We start from the raw sequence: 20098 nt of genomic DNA, 5'->3' as shown, positions 1-20098 counted from the left end.
GTCTTCATCAAACTTGGTGATAAAGAAATGTGTTGAAAACTGACTTTCAGCTTTATGATTGCCTGTATTGCAGAAGGTCAAAAGTGACAAAAAGTCAAGTGGGAGGACATGTCTAAACACAGACTAAACAGAAACCTAAATTTGCTCTGCTATCCTGTAAGGAGTGGGAAATCCAATGTGAGTGCGTAGGCAAGCTGGTGAATCACTGCTCTGTGGCAAAGACAACAGAGACACAGGAGAGGAAGGAGAGAAAAAAAGCAACCAGAGACAACCAAAGCCTGTAAAAGGCCAACAAAGGCCTCTCTCCCCAGCAGATGAGAACTTCAAGTAATTTTGTGGACAAATATCACAAATAATTACATTTTTAAGAGTCATTTACAAGGACATCTTACCTGCCCGGCCGAATTTTCAATTACTTGAACCAGTGGGGGCCTTGTTGACATTTTTGAAGGAGTCTGTGTTGCCAAAAAAATAAAAATTAAAAATGGAAAAAGGAACCTTGAAACTAGTACGATTCGTCAGTCTCTGCTGAGCATTTAAAACTTGTGTAGTTGATAGCTGAGGAAAATCTCCAACAGATGTCCAGTGCTAGCCAGCTAGCAGCGCGACAGACAGCCTGTGAATCAACAAGTTGAATCCCACCATCAGCGGCTAGCCGAGTTAGCCAGCTAGCTCGAAACTAGCTAGCAGCAGCAACCGCAGGTCTCATGTTTGTCAACAAGCAGAAAATGGGAAAAACTAATGTTTTCTTCAGCTCCGGCCTGGGTGTGAAGGCATTCAGTTCCCAGTTCAAGTTGATCTGCGTCGATAGCGAACAGTGAGGTATAGCACGGATGTAAGACGCGAGCTAACTACCTGCTGCTGTGACGTTTTGATCAGCTAGCTACTTATGCTAGCCTGAAGAAAAAGTTGGGCAATGGTTGTATTGAAAGAAGACAAGGTTCGGATAGGTGGCTATCGTGCTAACTTGTAAGGTTGCCAACTGAGGTTTGGGGAAACCAATGACCGCTTGCCAAAATTTACAGCAAATGTTGACACGGCGTCGTTTTCATCGCGCAGTGTCGCCGTTTGGCTTTCTCCTTTTGTGGCAGAGATGTTTCCTTTTAGGTCTTCAAACCAGCTCCGAGGTCTACAAACTTTCGGGCCAAAGTTATTTCCCGGCGAGGTCTCGACCTTCCCACCTCTCACAAAGCAAATTCAAATATTCCCAGTGAGTTATCCGGGGCCAGGGTATCCTAAAAATAAAAGCAGCACCTTGTGAAATGGTCACATGGCAGGTGAGAATCACAAATTAATTTGTTCCGCTAGCTAACTGGTCGACATTAGCCCATGTAGCTAGCTAATTCAGGATTTTTTGAGGTAAGGCTAGCTCGTTAGCTTATTCCCCAGCGACCGCAGTGGCGGTGACTGCCAGAGAGCAACCCACAGAGCTCAAAATCCACGGAAATCACCGGCGCTCTTCCTTGTGTTGCGTGATTGGAATAAGGTCGTTCACCAGTGCTGCACTGCAGTGTGGCGATATACCAGTTCGTCCTGTCGGTACACCGACTAATATTCCAGTCACCAGCCGACCGAAGGAGGAATCATCAAGTTGTAAAATCCATTATCAGCAAAGTGGGCTTTTCTTGCTCGGAGGTGCGTGTCACGGGGAGGGGGGAGAAAAGCGAGGAGCTGCGCCCGAATGCAGTCTATGCGCACGATCCTGCCCTCATACCGGAACAAGCTCGCGGCAACATGGCTGCTTGCTTGCACCACGACTTGAAAGGGGAGGGAGGGAGTTCTGAGTTCGGCTTCACTCGATTTTTTCCGAGCCTTTACTGCTGAATGACCGCAATTCCTCCATGCTGGTAAATGGCAGGTGCGGGAGACTGTAATTGTTCTCCTCAACCTGGCAAGAATGAAGGCTCAACTCCAGACATAATGGAAGAGAGAAACTTGGAGCCTCCGGGGTGCAAAAGTTCACCGGTCTTTCAGTTAATTTCCTCTCTTTTTTTGGTTTATTGATTTATTTAAGTATGCCGATGAATATTTTATCGGGCTCTTTGCCTCCTGCATTGTTAATATTGTGGCAAAGTCTTTTACAGAGCGCTCCTGACAAGTTAATGTGCATGTTTCTGCTTCCAGCTGTGATGGAATTTAACCCACCCAAGTAAGTCTACTATCTTACAAACATGAGAAGCTTTACTCGAGTATGTCGGATTTATGTGACTGTACTCCACTACATTTCAGAGGGAGCGATTGCACTTTTTTTACTACACTAATCTGCATTTAATGGTCATATTCAATACTTATAAATGTGCTGATTGGAGGAAGTTTCTGATCTTTACAGATATTACCAAAAAAAAAAAAAAAAAAACCCAGAGAAGTGCCTACAGCATGAATGCACGTAGTCCCATGAACCCTTTCAGTAAAGCCAAAGAGAAGCTGGACTTTCGTTCAGTGAGTAACTAGTATTTCCTCATTATGTCTGCACAGATTCATTTCATCTGTAAACAGGCTTATGGACACACGCCTCTTTCTGCTCATCCCTGGAAGCTCCAGTTCTGCAGGCAACACATACAAGAGTTGCCAGATATTTTTACCACTGAGTCACATCCCTGTTTCCTTTCATCTGTCACACGTTTAGCTTATTCCCATCACACCTCTAAGAATTCCAGTGCTCATTTAGTGAGGCACACTGTTACAGTGCAGTGCAACACTTATGGAGAGCACATAAACACTTCGATCTTTAAGCCTAAAACTAGTCTATTGGCTAGGATTTGATATTTTGGACTAAAACAATAATACTTTGGTTGATATACAAATCCATTTGAAGACAGATTTTTTTTAAGCCAATTACAGAACAGTACCTCTTGGCAGCCACAGCTGTAAAAATAACATGTAACTAGAAACTCATGCCATCTTAAAATGTGAGATGCTGACTGCAGGTACAGACATTTTCAAGTTACTTAGCAACAGCCATAGACTGACAAAGGTAATATGACTTCCACTGGAAGTAGTGATGCCACAAGTCTGTCAGCTGGGAGGTCGGCAGAGGTGCAATATCAAAAAAAAATCATCATTTGAACAATGTGAGGATGTTGTGCAAAATAAAAAAGAAGAATTCAGGATATGAACGGGTATGAAAAGGTTGTTGGGGACGACCAGGAGAGCATCCAACTGGCAGGATTTCCCGATAAACGAAGGGGGGAAAAAATCACCCCCCTGATGATGGAGGGAGAGCACTCCAGGGTATGTGCACTGGGTATGTTCCAGGAAACACACACACACCTGCTTTTAGCATATCAATCTACCCTCTATATATTTAATAATGAACCTTGTTAATGCAGAATCACTGCACCTTTCACTCAGTGCATAAACCTGGATCATGTCCAGTTTCATGGTGGATCAAAGTAGAGGGATGCCAGTTTGGGGGGGAAATGTCAGAAAGCTATAGCAAAACAGTAAATATGTAAACTCAGTGACACCACAGTCTTTTTTTAGACTGTACATGGACCATTTTAGCAGGAGACAAGCTGCTTACAGACAAATCTGTGCTGAAGTGTCGCCATCTGCAGGAGGCTTCCTTATATTACATCCATCCATCCATCCATCCATTTGCACTGAAACGCATTTTCTGGCTGCAGTAGAGAAGAAACAACACTCTGTGTAGGAGGCTGAGTCGCAGACTGAATTGCACTAATCTAAGCATATTTTAAGTGTCACTGGAGGAACATTAAATAAAATATATCAGCCTTTGAGTCTCCAATTACTATTTCCATGTGCCAAATGTATGTGGTTGCTTTGAGGATGTAATATGTAACAGTTATTTTTGATATACAGTCAATAGTTTTCCCAGTAGAGCAGATAAAAAAAAACCCCCAAAAAAAACCCCATGAGCACTTTGATCTGTGATCGTCAGGCTTTTCCAGCAGTTGTGCTTTTCAGCAACTCCCCTCTGAAATCCACCTCAGCCTGGGTGTGTGTGTAAGTCAGTGGAAAAATACAGATCTTTACTACTACAGCACCTGATTAAAGCAGCACCCTTATTTAGTTATAAATCCACTGGAGCATGAGAAAAATCAAAATTTTAAGCAATTATTAACTATTTTATAATTTTGATATTTCAACACTGTTATATAACCCATGGCTCAAGTCACTGCATGCATGACATGCATGTATTTGGAGCTACTGATGTTGTAGTTTTGTGTCATACTTTATAATCTCCTGTTCTCTGACAAATTCAAGCATTATTAACACCCACATATGTTTCAAATAGTTCTAATTAACACCTGTATTGAGTGTAAAGGTATGCATGCTGGAGTGCTTTGGGCCATTAAAGTGTAATATTGCTTATCCACCATGTAGAAGATTAAATGAAGTATCACAGGGGTGGCTATAAAACAAATGGAGCAATCCAAGGAAGCCAGGAAAAGAGTGGAGGACACAAACATAAAATTAGTGATTCCCTTAGAACCATTATTCTTTCTTCAGCAGTCCGCTGGGTGAAAATCCTGCCCTTAACCTTAGCAATTTAGAAGCTGCTGACTCGCAGCGTGGGCAAAAGTAGTACGGAAAGAACCAAAGCCAAAAACCAGGCTTTTTATCCACACTGTGCTATAATCACAGTAAGTGCAACACCGTGTAATTAGATAAACGGATTGAAGCACATCACCGTTAGTTATGATGAACATAATAAAGACTTGTTTTGTGGCCCATTAAGCACGATGCATAGCAACACGTTTTGTTTTTTTTCCAACAGTCTGTGAAATAATGAAGTGAGGACGGTTTTATATCCACAGGTATAAAATAAAATATGTTGAGGAAGTCGGGCTTTCCTTTGTATCGCCACAGGAAATACCATGGAGTAGGTGAAAGCAGTTTGATGGCCTCCAACTGATTGGGACCAGTTTGTTTTTGAGTTTTTAAGGTAGAAAAATTGCAAATGTCTGCCTCTCTCAGCAGATGTGCCGCCTTCCAAGAGACACTTTGACAAAGACATCTATAACATACTGAAGTCTTAATTGTATGTAAAATAAAGCAGAATTTTACTGTTGAAATATTCAGTTGGATGGTCATTAAACTAAAGGTTTGATGTACATGTAGCAGTCCTAGAACATCCTGTCTCAACGATGCTGAAAAGCTATTCAACGTGTTACTTCTAGGCTGAATTTATGTAATTGTTTATCAGGTTTCTCTAAAACAGGGGTGGGGAACTCCAGGCCTCAAGGGCCGGTGTCCTGCAGGTTTTAGATGTGTCCTTGATCCGACACAGCTGATTTAAATGGCTAAATTACATCCTCAACATGTCTTGAAGTTCTCCAGAAGCCTGTTAATGAACTAATAGTTTAATTCAGGTGTGTTGACCCAGGGCGATATCTAAAACCCGCAGGACACCAGTCCTTGAGGCCTGGAGTTCCCCACCTCTGCCCTAAAAGATCTCAGGAAAGCCTTCAGTTGATCCAAAACACTGCAGCAAGAATCCCGACAGGGACTAGAAATTGTGATGATATCACTCGCATATTAGTTTTTCAAGTCGCATGTGGTAGTTGGAGGTGTTAAGACTAAAGTACCATGTTAAACAAACAGAGCACTTCACTGTGAGAATTCAGGCTGACTAGAGTTTCTAAAACATGAATTAGAGGGAGTCTTCAGCTACCAGAATCCAGACAGCCTCTCTACTTTAAATATTAGGCTTCAAACTGTACTTTTTGATAAAGCTTATCGTTATGGCTGGATCAGCTGACTCTGGCATGTTCACCATACATCACATATCAGATAAACATGCAAGTTTGCTAACTTTTGCATTAAATACATTTACAGCTGGGGATGATGTGGATCGCATTTCTTTTGCAGGTTATGTATTAAGGTACGTAGAACAGTTGGCCATGACGATGACGCACGCTTAAAACTCTTTCTTAGTGCTGTGAGAACGAATCTCTGTTTTAAATTAAGTGTGTATTTACTGACCTCTGTTAATCTCAAGTTACCCAACGTGGGGCTGTCTGTTTAATCCAGTGAAAAAAGTTCAAACACAGCCACAGTCATGACACCGTTATCAGGAACCGAGCGGATATGAACTTAATCCCTCCCACGCTCCATTAATCTTTTATTAAAAAGTCTCCATTTAGCTCTGGCTCTCTGAAGATAACAGTGTCACGCTGCAGGTCTCACGTTAGCTTGCGTTACTGTCAAGTGACCACAGCAGCATGAACGGCCTTTTCTGTTTAAAGCTGTCAAACCTCTTTTAATTGATGTTGGTTTGATTTTGTATTCCCATGCAGTAATGCATAGACTGTACAGTCTACTCTACATACTATCCATGTAGAAAATAATATGCAAGTGGGTTTAACTTGATATAATGTTAATATTGAGCAGTTATTATGCAGCTGCGTACTTTCATTCTTGGGACTCTGCTAGAGTAGCTTTGCATGATTCATAGTTCAAAATAATCCTTGTTTATTTTATGTAGGGCGTCAGGTGCATCCATCAATTCATACTGTCTGATACAAGCCATTATAACTCCCTTTAAACCAGCTTCCACTGGCTGCAAGAAGTTTTACACGGCAGGTAGGTGGGGCATTCTGCCATAATGACCATATTAAGGATATCTGCTCTTTCTGACATCAAACTGATCCAAGAGGTAAAAAAAAACAAAACAAAATCTGAAGCTGAGTGTATATACATTGAACCAGTATATGCACAATATATATATATATATATATATATATATATATATATATATATATATATATATCTATAAAATAAGGGAAAATACAATAGTTAAACAATAATTACCTTTAAAAAGCAAAATGGTACAGCCCAGTGACATGAATGGAAAATTCCCCACCGCTGATAGTTTGAAGATGATGACAAATACAAACAAAAGCAGGAATAAACATTGTAAAAAATTCTGATGCACTTACATATATCTGCAAGAAAAAATAAATAAATTCTGAACTAGCCTCAGTTTTTAAAAAACACAATCAATATAAACCAACATTTTAAAAAAAGTACCTGAGGAAAACAAACATATTTACATCATCAAATTTGCCCTTTAAAGCAGATATTGTTTTTATGAGTGGAGCTCCATAATGAGAGAAATCTTTCTTAATCCTGCTCAGATGTATCAAATAAAACCGGGAAACCTTTTAAAGCGAAAGAAGAAAGGAGACAGAAAGGGATAAAAACCCACAGGATTATAAATAACAAAGGGTGAGGGTGTTAAAATAGCTTTACATCCAGCGAGGCAGAGAGGATTCACCTCTGACTCGCTCTCTCTTTAAATAGCACCGAGCAGCTCCTCCACGGCGACAGTCGTCAGGTCGGAGTAGAAGTTGCCCTCGTTGTCGCCGCCTCCGAACACCAGCAGGGTTCTGCCGCCGTTCATATCCGCGTCTTCATCTTCCTCCGAGAAGCAGCGGTGACCGGCCGTCTCCATGGTGATGATGGAGTGCCCCGCCCTGGGTACAGACAGCTCAGGCGCGCTCACCTCTGTCCAGCTGTTGGTGTCTGAAACCGCAAAACAAAGGCACGAAATTTGTATTTTTCCGCTAATTCTCGTTTTTACACTTTATGTTCAGAATAAACTCAACAGTCAGGTGAAGGTGGCGGTTAACACATTGTTACTTATGTAAGCTACTTTATTGCTTATAGGTCTGTGGCTTTTATTTTAAATATTAAGGACGTGAAGGAGATATTTTTTGGGCACAGAACCAACCGGACCTACAGTATGGATTGTGCAGGAACAGTAGAATAAGCAGTGTCTCCTACCTAGTTTGGGAATTACGTTACCAAAACCCTAAAATAATTCTGTCTTGATCTTAAATCCTCTATCAGTCAGACTCTGTCATTAACAACAAAAAAAAAAAAGCTACTTTTCAGAAACCAAACCTCTGCTCACCTATATCAAAGACGAAGGCGTCACTGAGGGCATTGTTTCCGTTGTAACCACCGTGGATCAGGAACTTTGTGTCTGACAGCACAGCGCTGCCGTGCCAGCTGAAACACACGAGCACACAATGTTCACATTTAACTTCAAGTTGCTTAAAGGTTCTTAAAACGACTGCAGACGATATTGTAACAATCTCTGCTCTCATTTTAATCTCCTGTCTTATTAAAATCGTATTAAACCTTAATTTGAGGAACGTAAACGTCTCCATTTAGTCCCCATTTGTCCCTAAATGTTACTGCTTGTGTTATGTTTATAATACAGCTGTGCCTACATAAAAGAAAAGCAGCTGGTCTCAGAGGCTAAAGTGTGAAATTAACCGAGCTACCCACAAACATCATCGGTCTTTCCCCATCACAGTACATGATGTCCCCACCTGGGTAAAGACATCCATTATAGCACATGTTTCCAGACAGTTTGTAGTAAATTGCCTCAGTAACTACAGGCCAGAGGCTGTAACACTAAGAGACTGATCCTCAAATACATCAAGCACACTCCCACCTACTCTGGACCCACATCAGGATTTATACAGAACCAATAAGCCAACAGATGTTGCCATTTCCAGTGTCCTCCACACCACACTATACTGTACCACCATCTGCCCACTGACTCTAGCTTTCTTGAGAACCTGGCCAAAGTTGATCAGGATGGGTCCCCTACCACCCCTCCATCCTCTCCAAAGGAGCACCACAGGCTGTTTTGAGCCCTTGATACCATCTCACAACACAAATGGCACCATTAAGTTTGCAGACAACACAAAAAGAAGACAGGAATGATCACTGGAGGAGACACAAAGAGCTGTTCATTAGTTTCAGGAGAAATCAGAATGACCATCTGTCACTGAACATAAATGGAGAGGACGTGAAGAGTCTTTAGTTTTGGGTTTCTGGGATCAAAGAAGATTTCCATGGACACACAGAAGGCACTGCCTCATTTAGGGGGAAAAAAAAGTCTGTTTTCTGAGAACTGAGGAAATTAAATCAGCCTCAAAACCTGGTGTCTTTCTACCTCTGCACAACTGAAAATGTCCTCACAGCATCCTGACACAGTACCCAAATGGCTCTGCAGCGGATAATAAAGCGCAGCTGCCTGCTCCTTAAGACACATAAAGAAAGTATCCCCAGAGGATGCCCATCAGCTGTTCATCAAAGCACGCGTAACACGATCAGATCCATCGTCACACTGAACTCAGCTCTGACGTCTCACACGCTCACATAATATTTTGAAGTGTTATGTGCGATACCTTCGAGGAGAGGGGGGATTCCCAGTTGTTTTGACTGCAGAAAACTCCATCAGACCTAAGACATAAACACGTTGCATTTTAATAATGCAAGCATGGATGTGTAGTTGCACGTTTCCCCTGATTTAGATACTTTGTGTGTGTGTGTTGCTCACCAAGGTCCAACATGTACATGTCATTGTAGCATACAGGAGTGTCCCAGCCACCAAACACATAGATCTTCCTCTCCTGCATCACACATGCAGAATGACTGCAAGACAAAAACAACAAAGAGGAGGTTAAAAATATGGAGCAATTATATTTAAAAAGAAAAAAGTTAGAAAGTGTGCGTTAAATAAAGCTTTGGACTGAGCCGTGTTACCCTGAGCGGGGGGAGGGTTTGTCTCCGGTGACGATGGGCTGGTACCAGATGGAGAGGCGGGGGTCGAAGATATACAGAGAGTCGCTACAGCCATCGGGCTCTGGGTTGGGCCGAGGAAACACCCCTCCCAGCACGAACAGCTCACCCTGAAACATACTGCAGCTGTGGTAGGCCAGGGGAGGAACCTTACCCTGAGCCTGAAGAAGAAGAGCAGGAGGAAGTCATTTAAAAACAAAAACAGAAATAAAGCGAGCACAGCGTGTGGACACAGATCACCACGCACCTCTACCATGGTCCACTTCCAGCTCTGCGTGTCCAGGATGTGCACGTCATTGAACCACTTCTTGTTTTTAGAGCCCCCGAACACAAAGATCCTTCTTGAGTCGGGGTCGTAGATGGCTGTGTGGCCGATCCTGGCCTCAGGAGTCGGACCCTCAGCCAGAGTCTCCGCGGCCACCCAGGACACGTCCTCTGTTGCACACAGAACGTCCCCTTAAACACGGCTCTCACCTGAGCTGTAGTATCAACGAGAGTCTAAAATGCTGTTGAACTGACTGACCTGTGCAGAGCTTCCACATGGGATCTTTGCAGAACTGCATCCTGGCTCCCTGGCCTCCAATCAGAATTGCTGTTTGAGCATCGATGGGACATAACGTCTGACCCCAGCGACCTGACGGGCTGGCCAACGGAGCTGCAAGAAAACACGACATGTCATGTTCTGTTGGGAGTAGCCAGACATGATCATCACTCAGATCATGTTTCTGAAACACTCCCAGCAGCCTGCCTGTCACCAACAACCATGTCAAAGTCAGCTAATTCAACTGTATTCCCCATTCCAGCGCTTGGATGTTTATCATATGAATCCTGTGTACTACAAGCAGGATTTGGGGCTTAGTGACTTCACTTTAGTGTTACATTACTGGATTACATCTCCATAGTAACCTGATTTGTAGAAATAACCTGCTCTGGACCTCCATGTGCAAGTTTTGTAGAGTCAGGGTCAAACTGACTGAGTTCTCAAGTGAGCTCGACCAGTTAAACCTGTATTTTTAAGGTGAAAAAAACAACAACAAAAGCCCTAAAACTGTGTCCACACTGGCAGTGACGTGACAACCAGACACCACAGAAAGTGATATTCAATGACTTTAAGCAGCTGGAGGTGAAAAAGCCAGCAGCGATAACAAGTTGAGCGACTCACAGATAACAAATAAACTTTTCTCAACTACCAATGAGAGCACAGGAGACTGTTGACTGGCTTATGACTACATTAGATGTTTACCTAGACAACTTGACCCTGAAACTGGCTTCAGCTTTAAAGTGACATGCGAATCATTTCCTGTGTGGATGCAGCTCTCATTTCAAGTTTGTGTAGTAATAGTGACATTGTATGGCCACACAGTAATGGTGACATAAAAAATGACTTGACTGCAATTTATTACACTTTGCATAGCCGTGCAGAGGGCTTGCTCTCGTCCCCTGGCCGCATGTTTGACGGCCCTGCTATATTCCCCCATTTGTGATGCCAGCTGCAAGCAGTTCTCATTAAGCAGAGCAGACAGTCTCATTATTCTACAGACATATGGCAACATAGCCCTAAAACTGCAGAGCCTTGTTTGTAATTGCAAACAGGTCTCATATTTGTTGTTTATGTGCTCACACACAGTCTGACACCAGCACTTTACACTACAAGCCACATTCACATATTCGACTATAGCTGCATACGAGGTGCGATTGGTCACATGCTCCCAACATTGCCTCTTGAATGCAAACTCGCTCACTGCTTTACTGGGAAGGCCTGGTTTGACCTCTTGGTTTGATGGCCACCTTAGAGAGGCCAAATTCGAATTTCTGGCTGATGAAACACAGCAGCGCTTCAACATGCTGATAATAAAGTGAGAAACGCTGTCTAGATTAATAATTCCCCAAATGCTCTTCCAAGTGATTCATTTGTTTGACTTGCAGGAATACCGATACAACGCCAACAGCGCAATCTAAAAATCAAACAGTCGGAGGGAGCCGAGCCCCGCGTGAGTCACACGCCCAGGTTTATGTTACTTTCCTGCAAGTGAGCAGTGAATGGAAAACATCTATGCGTGAATGCGGGATGGGCTGTGTCAGCTGCTGGGACAGAAGAGGAAATAAATATGACAGAAAAAGGAAGAAGAAAAGAAACAGTACCAGTGTGTGTGGGAGCCTTGGCCTGCCTACTCTTCGTCCGGACTGCACTCTGAGGAGGCGTTCTTCCCACAGTCCCCTGCATCTCTGCTGCTGTGTAGTGAGGACAGAGAGAAAGCAGGTTTGATAGAAGAAATAGCACCTAAAGAAATTTTTTTTTTTTTTTTTTTTTAAAACACAACGGAAAAAAAAACAAACAAAAAAAAACAAACACCTTTTCCACCTGCTCCCTTCAGCTTGGTGGTTTCGGCACCGCTTGCAAACAGCTTTTGGCTGCCTTTGGCTTGACCTCTGACCTTGCGCACAGGTGTGGTCTTCTCAGTAGTTGCATTTGGACACGTGTTCTCTTCTTCTTCTCTTCTCTTTGTCCAGTCATTGCCTTCTTCTTCTTCTGCAGTTTGCTCTCTTTTCCTCTTGCCGTGGAGCTCTCGGGCTGCGGGTGGAGCAGCCGTGTCCTGAGATGCAGCACAATTGAAATAATGTCATTATCGCTATCTGCTTTCACCGACAGCAGCAACATTTCTTTGTGATATTATAAGACACAGTACATCCTTATCAGATTACCTTTGGAGTGTATTCCTTCACGGCCATGATGACTTCTGGTTCTGTTGACTAAAGAAAAAAAAGGGAGATTATATACATTAACCTGTGACATCTGTCCATATCTTAAAGTTTTAACTTAAGAAAATCCTAATGTTTTCATAAGCTCTTTAGATTTCCTTAGTATTTACCAGGTTTCCTCCCTCCAGAGAGACGTTCAGTGTCACACTGTCTATCCAGGTCTCCTCTTCCCACTGCTCCCATGACAAACATCTGAAGGTAAAATATGCATCATTCACAGAAAGGCTGTTAGAGTGCATTACAAAAAATAACAAAACGGATAAATAGGGCGAACCTACTTATTATAAGGAGTCAGTTTTCCAATAGTGATGGGCATCCGATCAGAATCGCTGAGCTCTGCGTTGACGCAGATCCGCTCCCCCCACCGGCCGCTGCTAAACAGCACCACCTGGCGGACGCTTGGTGGAACTGCAACACGGACCCTGCTAGAGCCTTCAGCGCTGACACGGCAAAACAAACGAAGAAACAAGCAAATAAAGGCACACTGCTCGATTTACATGCAGAAAAACGAGAGGCGAAAAGTATTTACTGTTTTAAAGAAAGAGAAGTTAAGCGACTGTGTGTAAACAGGTCTAATTCAAAGAGGCGCCAATGAGGAGCAATAAAAGTGTAGCGACAGAGCTGTTGAGCCCAGCAATTTTAGCTGAAGGCGACTGAGCTATTTAAAGACACATATGAGCGTCTCACGGGTACAAACGAAAAACAAATACATGACATTATGTGCGAGTCGAAAGCCTGCGTTACCTCAGCAGCTTCTGAGGCGGCCCGTTTACTCCGAAAACCGCATAAACTCCGAAATCATCCATCCTCGCGAAGTCCTCCTGAAAAACACAAACAACATCCACCCGGTTCCGACTATACTCTTTTATTTAAAAGTACGATTTTAAATATCTCAATAAATCACTCTTTACCCAATCTCCCGCCACCGCTGTTTGTACAGTATCTGAACTCCGCGCGAGCTCTGGGGTCAGTTTAGGTGCGCGTGTTTTGTCATCACAGTTTCTAGTAGACGCTGAAGGCTACACAGCAAACCAGTTCTCCGCCCGCACGGCAAACGCGGATAAGAATTTCAAGCAGACTCAGGGCTGCAACTTTGGGGGCTCCAAGCCAATCGCAGGCCTGATTTCGGAGGCGCTGCGAGACGCAACAGAAGCTGCGTTCAATAACACCTTCAACAAAACGGTGAATTCTACTTTAATTAAGGCATTACTTTTATTACTAAGTTAATTCTATTTACTAATTAAGAAAACCTATCCGGCATTTAGAAATTAAAACAGCAAATTAATAATAGAAACATAGACTATACAAATTATATACAGTGGGTGTACATAAATTACAACCTTTATGGGACCAAGTGGTGTGCAGGAAGAGTGTTTGCAATGATGATGGACAGGCTGACAGATGATGAAGGAGGAGTCTTTGTGGACTCTAATGCTTGCAGATGACATTATAATCTGTATTGAGAGCATGGAGCAGGTGGAAGAGAGCCTTGGGAGGCTGAGGTATGCAGAAGAGGAATGAAAGTCAGTAGAAGCAAAACAGAATGTGTGTGTGAATGAGAGTGAGACAGCTGTAACAGTGGAGATGCAAGGAGCAGACATAGTGAAGGTGGATGATTTTACATACCTGCGGTCAACCATTCAAAGGAATCGACAGTGCACAAAAGAGGTGAAGAAGAAGTGCCGGCAGGGTGGAGATGAGTGTCAGGGGTGATTTGTGACCGAAGGATAGCAGCAAGAGTGAAACTCAAGATGGTAGTGACCTTTGTGCTTTGGAGATGGTGGCTCTGACAAAAAGACAGGAAGCAAAGGTGGAGATGTTTTACTGGGAGTGAGAAGGATGGACAAAATTAGAAACATATACATCAGAGTAACGGCTAAGACTGAGTGGATTGGAGACAAAGTTAGAGAGGAAGGATGGTTTGGACATGTGCAGGGGCCGCGTATTTGACAACGAATGCTGAAGATTGAGCTTCTAGGCAGGAGGAAAAGAGGAAGACCTCGGAAGATCATTGGATGTAGTGAAGGAGGACAGAGGAGGATGCCAGGAATAGAGTGAGATGGAGATCTGCCACTGGGACCTCTAAATAAAGCAGCCAAACGAAGACGTTTATTGCATGCTGCTTATTTATTTATTTTAAACGAGACACTTTGATGCTGCAGATAAATAATTCACGCTCATATCACCAACACTTGTTTTATTTCAGTATCATAACATCCTGAAATAGTACATCTCAAAACGTTGATAAACTACTGCTGTTTGTTCTTGAACGTACCCCCACCAACAGCGCATGCTTTCGAAAAGCATTCTGGGATCCGATGCCGGTGGAAAGCTTCTCGAAAGAACTGCAAAGATGATGGTGAGTCAGCTAACATCATGCACCACACTCAACATCTAATCCATCTCCATCCTGTAGTTTATCAGAGAACATGGTCTCCCGGAGTGCGCCTGGTGTCGGTGACGGGCCGTTAGAAGTCTCGGAAAGCTCTTATTTTATGAAATAGCTTTTAAAAAGGTTATTATTTTTAGCCAGACAATGCTAGCATAGCCGCTATCAATGGGCGGATACGATGCTAACGGTGATGCTAAACGGCTTCCTATAAACTAGTGTTAAAATTTGAGCTAGCGTCGTGTAGTTACATATTTATCTACTTCACGTGGATTCGCTTTCAGCGTTTGAACATATTTGATTTTAATACCGCCCTCCACCTAGTTTGTGATGAGCTGAGCTGCTGTGTTTAGCCTCTTTGTACGGCTGAGGAGCTGCACCGGCTTGTGTGTTGTTCTGCTTTTAGCAGTAAAAATCTGAAAGCTAATGGCCCGGAAAATAATGCGAGCTGTACAAACCTACATGCATGCACTGACACCACTGACAAAAGCTATTGCTACAACGATGTCGTGTATAAATAACCTAGGCATTTGTACTTTGACACATTGTTCATCCTTATGAGTGCCTACAATGTGACATCAATCCTTCTGGCAATGTGGATGTACAATAGATGTTTGCGCATCGTCACTGTCACAGTGCTTTTGCAGGACTTTTTCCTCCTATTCTTGGATTTGTGTGATGTCAGAGTGTATATGTCTGTGTAGGTTCTCAGTCATCCGGGTCATGATCGTCTTAGGAGCTTAGAAAGGAGGCGAGTGGACTTCTTTAGGTTGGTTGAAGACATTTAGCCTCTTATCCAATAGGCTTCTTCAGTTCTGAACTGAAAGTGAGAGGGGAAACATCACCAAATTTAAAGAAATCTGTTTGCCTGCTTTTTAAGCACCTGAGATCAGCATGCATGTACTTAAAATAGCACCAATATGAGCAAATGAACCACAGCCACCTTCTATTTGTGAGGTACAGTCAGAAGAAATTTGAGGCTGAAGTGTGTTAAAATGGTTTGTTCCAGATAGTGGACAGACTGAGAGGCTTTGTTGCAAAGCTCCTGTAGCGGAGTCCAAAAACACTAACATTGTGCTGGAAACGAGCAGAATGATGGGATTTCTGAGGTGCCCAGTCATGATGGATGCTGCTGACAGGTGTGAGCAGATTATCAGTTTGCTTACCCTCTCTTCTTGTCTTCCTGTGTCTCCCTCTCTACTTCAGCCCACACCGGTTATTCTGCTTAAGGAGGGGACGGACACATCTCAGGGTATTCCCCAGCTCATCAGCAACATCAATGCCTGCCAGGTCAGAACAATAACTCATCTCTTTGTAGTTCTGTGTCTATTTTTCATTTGCTCTGAATTTAACTAAACATTCTTGAATTCCTCTAAATGTGCTGCTCGTGTTTCCTTCTGCAGGTGATTTCTGAGGCTGTCAGGACCACCCTGGGGCCCAGAGGGATGGACAAACTGATGGTGGACAGCAGAGGTGAGATGGATGGGGGGAAAAGAAGGCGTTATTGTTCCTAGATTGGTCTGCGGCACAGTCGGTGTAATGCAAATGTTTATTTTTCCAGGAAAGGCCACAATCTCCAATGATGGAGCCACCATCCTGAAACTGCTGGATGTGGTTCACCCTGCGGCCAAAACTCTGGTGGACATTGCTCGCTCCCAGGACGCTGAGGTGAGCTGTTTGAGGCCATTCGTGCATCAGAGTTTATGCTGTCAGGAATTTCAGATTGACACCGTCTTTCTCCTCAGGTTGGGGACGGCACCACCTCCGTCACCCTCCTGGCTGCAGAGTTCCTGAAGCAGCTGAAGTCGTACGTGGAGGAGGGTCTCCACCCGCAGACCATCATCAGAGCGTTCCGCACCGCCACCAATCTCGCCGTCGGCAAGATAAAGGAGATCGCCGTCTCTGTGAAAAAAGACGATAAGCAGTGAGTTCTCTGTTTGACTTGAGCAACTTTTGATGTTTCTCCGGTGAGCAGTACAGCTGACGACCTCTTTTCTGCTTCACTGCGCCAGAGAGCAGAGGGAGCTGTTGGAGAAATGTGCGGCCACAGCTCTAAACTCCAAGCTGATCGCCGGTCAGAAGGAATTCTTCTCCAAAATGGTTGTGGATGCAGTCATGTCACTGGAGGAGCTCATGTCTCTGAAAATGATCGGTATCAAGAAGGTCCAGGGAGGAGCTCTGGAGGTTGGTGCCAGGAAGTGTGATTTTCCTGTGTAAAATCTTTCAAAACAACAGTGTTAAAGAAGCAGATAATATATCATACATGGTCTTACCTCAGCATGTTGGTTTTTTAAATTGTTCAGGAGTCCCAGCTGGTCTCTGGCGTTGCGTTCAAGAAGACGTTCTCCTACGCCGGCTTTGAGATGCAGCCCAAACGCTACGAAAATCCAAAGATCGCTTTGCTCAATGTGGAGCTGGAACTGAAAGCCGAGAAGGACAACGCTGAAGTCCGTGTGAAATCTGTGGAGGTACGAATCAGCTGCCACAAAGCTGTTTGTGAAAGGGTTTTGTTTCCACGCTCCCTCTAACCTGAACCTTTGCTGCAGGACTACCAGGCCATCGTGGATGCAGAGTGGAACATCTTATACGACAAGCTGGAGAAGATCTACCAGTCAGGAGCCAAGGTGGTCCTGTCAAAGTTGCCCATCGGTGATGTGGCCACCCAGTTCTTCGCTGACAGAGACCTGTTCTGTGCTGGGCGGGTTCAGGAGGAAGACCTGAAGAGGACCATGATGGTGAGGCATTCACAAACTGTTAGTTTTTTGTTATGGATCAACCGGGACGCCAAAAATCCAAAATCAATCTTGGTAGTTGATTATTATGTTGAAAACTGCAGTTGGTCATTTAGCTTGAAGAATGACAGCTAGTTGGAGCCGACTTGGCTTTTAAAGTGCTGATGCTTGGACTGATTCTGAGGGTGAAAGCAGCTGACTGTGTAATGTAACCATTAGGCCTGCGGAGGCTCCATCCAGACGTCTGTAGGAGCGATGACCAACGATGTGCTGGGACAGTGTGAGCTCTTTGAAGAGGTCCAGGTCGGAGGAGAGAGGTGAGAGAGGCATCTATTGTAACCATACATAAGTGTAATGGCCAAACATATTATAATAATTATGCTACATTCAGTTTTGCATATTCTTCATCCCTCTGAGAGTTGTTTGTGGTGGGTTGCACTAGAGGTGACGAGATCAGCGGTGCTGTTATGAACCTCATCAAAACGGTTTCTTTCACTCCACCAGAGTTCACGTCTCAGTCACAGCTCCGCTTCTGTGCGTTGCAGCCCAGCACAAAAGCTCGAGAATAAAGCTGATATGGATGCATACTTGGCGTCTCCTGGGTGAGGTAGATCCAGGACACGCTAGAAAGATTATATTGCTCAAATGGTCTGGGTGGGGTTAAAGAGGTCTGGACTCCTCTGCTAACACGTGTATTATAATTCTGCATACATGCACCTCCCTGAGAAATCTAACTACATGTTGGTCAGATGCAGTTTAGGGATAAAAGGAGTTTCCGGTTACTATGCAGGTTAAAGTCTAAATCAACGTTAGGCCGCTGCCCCCTCGACCCCGGCCCAAGAGAAGCAGAAGAGGATTGATGGATGGATGAGATTTTAGTCAGTGTGAGAAAAGACAAAACTGTCACTGCAATGGCAAAATTGGTAAAGCAGCAACTTTAAAGTGACAAATTTGTGTTTTGTTGTGTATTTTTTTCTGTGTAGGTACAATTTCTTTAAGGGCTGCCCGAAGGCAAAGACATGCACCATCATCCTGAGGGGCGGGGCCGAGCAGTTCACAGAGGAGACGGAGCGGTCGCTGCACGATGCCATCATGATCGTGCGCAGAGCCATCAAGGTCAGCTGCACAAGTTTTCAGATGCTGATTATTCCTGGTTGAGTTTAAAGAATCAGTCTCTGTTTTTATTTTGTGCACGTGGGAGGAAAAAACATTTGATTGTACTTAAAAGTGAGATTGTAATTGGATGATGATAAATTACATGCGTACTGGTTGCTTGACTTGAAACATGAGTAGAGCTTCAGCAATGCTTCATGAGGAGAAAGCAGCTTGTTTTTGAGTTGCTGTGACCCCGTCTCTGACTCTTGTTTCCTGTAAGTTTGGTTTATCTTTGCTCGCCACTGTCATTGGTATATTTTGATTTCCAGTGTCTTAACTGTATCAACCCTCTTCCTAGAATGACTCTGTTGTAGCGGGTGGAGGAGCCATAGAGATGGAGCTGTCCAAGTACCTGCGGGACTACTCGAGGACCATCCCCGGAAAACAGCAGCTCCTGATTGGAGCATACGCCAAGGCCCTGGAGATCATCCCCAGACAGCTGTGCGACAATGCCGGCTTCGACGCCACAAACATCCTGAACAAACTGCGGGCGAAACACGCACAGGTAGAAAACAAACAAACACACACACACCTTTTAATCCCTGGTAGTATTTAAAGTGAAGGTGACTTTGTGCGCTTCATCCGTCACCTGTCAGGGGGGCATGTGGTACGGTGTGGACATCAACAACGAGGACATCGCAGACAACTTTGTCGCCTGCGTGTGGGAGCCGTCCATAGTGCGGATCAACGCCCTGACGGCGGCGTCAGAAGCAGCTTGTCTCATCCTGTCGGTCGACGAGACGATCAAGAACCCCCGCAGTAGTGTGGACGGACCTCCAGGTGGCGCCGGCAGGGGCAGAGGCCGCGGGAGACCCCATGCTCACTAACGACGCGAAACAGCAAAACCCCATTTTAAACAAGGACTAAATCCAAACGCCAGAAAGAATGTGTCTCCTGTAGCGATGCAGACAAAGATTTGACATGTTTTACCCACGTTTGGATTTTAATTTTGGATAAAATGAGGTGTTGTAAGCAGTCAGACACACGGCAGATGTTACGTTTAGTCAAACAGCAGGGAGAAGAAGAACGACGGCTGATGTTTCTTGTTTTTTTGGGGTTTTTTTTTTTTTTGTCTGTAGGTTTTCTTACTAAAGCTTTCACACAGTAACATCCATTAAACATTTCAAGCACTGCATCTTTTCACACATTTTATGTTTTTTTACTGAGGAATGGTGAAGTGAAAGCAGACTGTCAGCAGCCCCCCTCTTTAGTAACACACTCCTGTGTCCTGTGATCTGAAGGAGTCGTTCCATAACTTCTAATTTGGTTTTGTGTTACGTGACAAACTGCTGTGTGACATGGAAAGTGAAGCACTGATGCAATGTCGAGCAGTTCTGAACCATTTGTTAGCCCCGCTGTGTGAAACTATTTATTGGAGCACTCTCATCAATAAATTCACAGCTGAAACCTGGACTGTTTGTTCTGACTAACGTCTGTCTCAGCACTCAGATCTTTAAAGAAGTGATCCAGACACAAGTGAAGTTCTGTGTTGTGT

The 20098-nt window shown here is 43.9% G+C and overlaps 3 protein-coding genes across 9 annotated transcripts in view; 1 reads left to right on the top strand and 2 right to left on the bottom strand.

The window, feature by feature from the left end:
* The window catches only part of mark2b (MAP/microtubule affinity-regulating kinase 2b), a 54254-nt gene extending 52554 nt beyond the window's left edge, over positions 1 to 1700 (bottom strand). For 3 of the 7 annotated variants that reach the window (XM_080901602.1, XM_080901604.1, XM_080901605.1), the window contains exon 1: positions 393 to 1697. In XM_080901602.1, the coding sequence (XP_080757728.1) occupies positions 393 to 443 (51 nt within the window). In that variant the 5' untranslated portion in view covers positions 444 to 1697. Of the gene's footprint in view, positions 1 to 392 lie in introns of all 7 variants that reach the window. The other 4 variants (XM_080901606.1, XM_080901603.1, XM_080901608.1 and 1 more) reach the window with 3 other exon arrangements.
* A 5049-nt stretch (positions 1701 to 6749) lies between these two features.
* On the bottom strand, positions 6750 to 13318 carry krcp (kelch repeat-containing protein). The gene is made up of 14 exons (XM_080898532.1): positions 13239 to 13318; positions 13072 to 13148; positions 12606 to 12767; positions 12438 to 12519; positions 12271 to 12318; positions 11921 to 12161; positions 11710 to 11799; positions 10091 to 10222; positions 9815 to 10002; positions 9532 to 9728; positions 9326 to 9420; positions 9174 to 9228; positions 7883 to 7980; positions 6750 to 7491 (listed from the first exon to the last, which is right to left on the bottom strand). The coding sequence occupies exons 2-14, from the start codon at positions 13131 to 13133 to the stop codon at positions 7262 to 7264; spliced, it is 1680 nt and encodes a 559-aa protein (XP_080754658.1). The 5' UTR covers positions 13134 to 13148; positions 13239 to 13318; the 3' UTR covers positions 6750 to 7261.
* A 1298-nt stretch (positions 13319 to 14616) lies between these two features.
* cct7 (chaperonin containing TCP1, subunit 7 (eta)) lies at positions 14617 to 20016 on the top strand. Its single transcript, XM_080897212.1, has 12 exons — positions 14617 to 14686; positions 15923 to 16006; positions 16120 to 16189; positions 16278 to 16384; positions 16462 to 16640; positions 16729 to 16900; positions 17020 to 17184; positions 17263 to 17451; positions 17668 to 17765; positions 18432 to 18564; positions 18902 to 19108; positions 19200 to 20016. Exons 1-12 carry the CDS (start codon positions 14618 to 14620, stop codon positions 19428 to 19430), a joined length of 1704 nt encoding a protein of 567 aa, XP_080753338.1. The 5' UTR covers position 14617; the 3' UTR covers positions 19431 to 20016.
* Positions 20017 to 20098: the final 82 nt, after the last annotated feature.

This window comes from Rhamphochromis sp. 'chilingali' (genome assembly GCF_963969265.1).
Source record: "Rhamphochromis sp. 'chilingali' genome assembly, chromosome: 1".
Taxonomy (NCBI): Eukaryota; Metazoa; Chordata; class Actinopteri; order Cichliformes; family Cichlidae; genus Rhamphochromis; species Rhamphochromis sp. 'chilingali'.
Note: the sequence above shows the minus strand (reverse complement) of the source record. Positions and strands in the feature narration are given on the sequence as shown.

Bases quoted from the DNA above. Each gene is read 5' to 3' on its own strand.
- krcp (XM_080898532.1), bottom strand. From the start codon at position 13,133: ATGGATGATTTCGGAGTTTATGCGGTTTTCGGAGTAAACGGGCCGCCT. The intron at 12,768-13,071 runs GTAACGCAGGCT...TTGCCGTGTCAG, and splicing joins CCGCCTCAGAAGCTGCTGAG to CGCTGAAGGCTCTAGCAGGG. The intron at 12,162-12,270 runs GTAATCTGATAA...GCTGCATCTCAG, and splicing joins TGAAGGAATACACTCCAAAG to GACACGGCTGCTCCACCCGC.
- cct7 (XM_080897212.1), top strand. From the start codon at position 14,618: ATGCTTTCGAAAAGCATTCTGGGATCCGATGCCGGTGGAAAGCTTCTC. The intron at 16,007-16,119 runs GTCAGAACAATA...TTCCTTCTGCAG, and splicing joins GCAACATCAATGCCTGCCAG to GTGATTTCTGAGGCTGTCAG. The intron at 16,901-17,019 runs GTTGGTGCCAGG...TAAATTGTTCAG, and splicing joins TCCAGGGAGGAGCTCTGGAG to GAGTCCCAGCTGGTCTCTGG.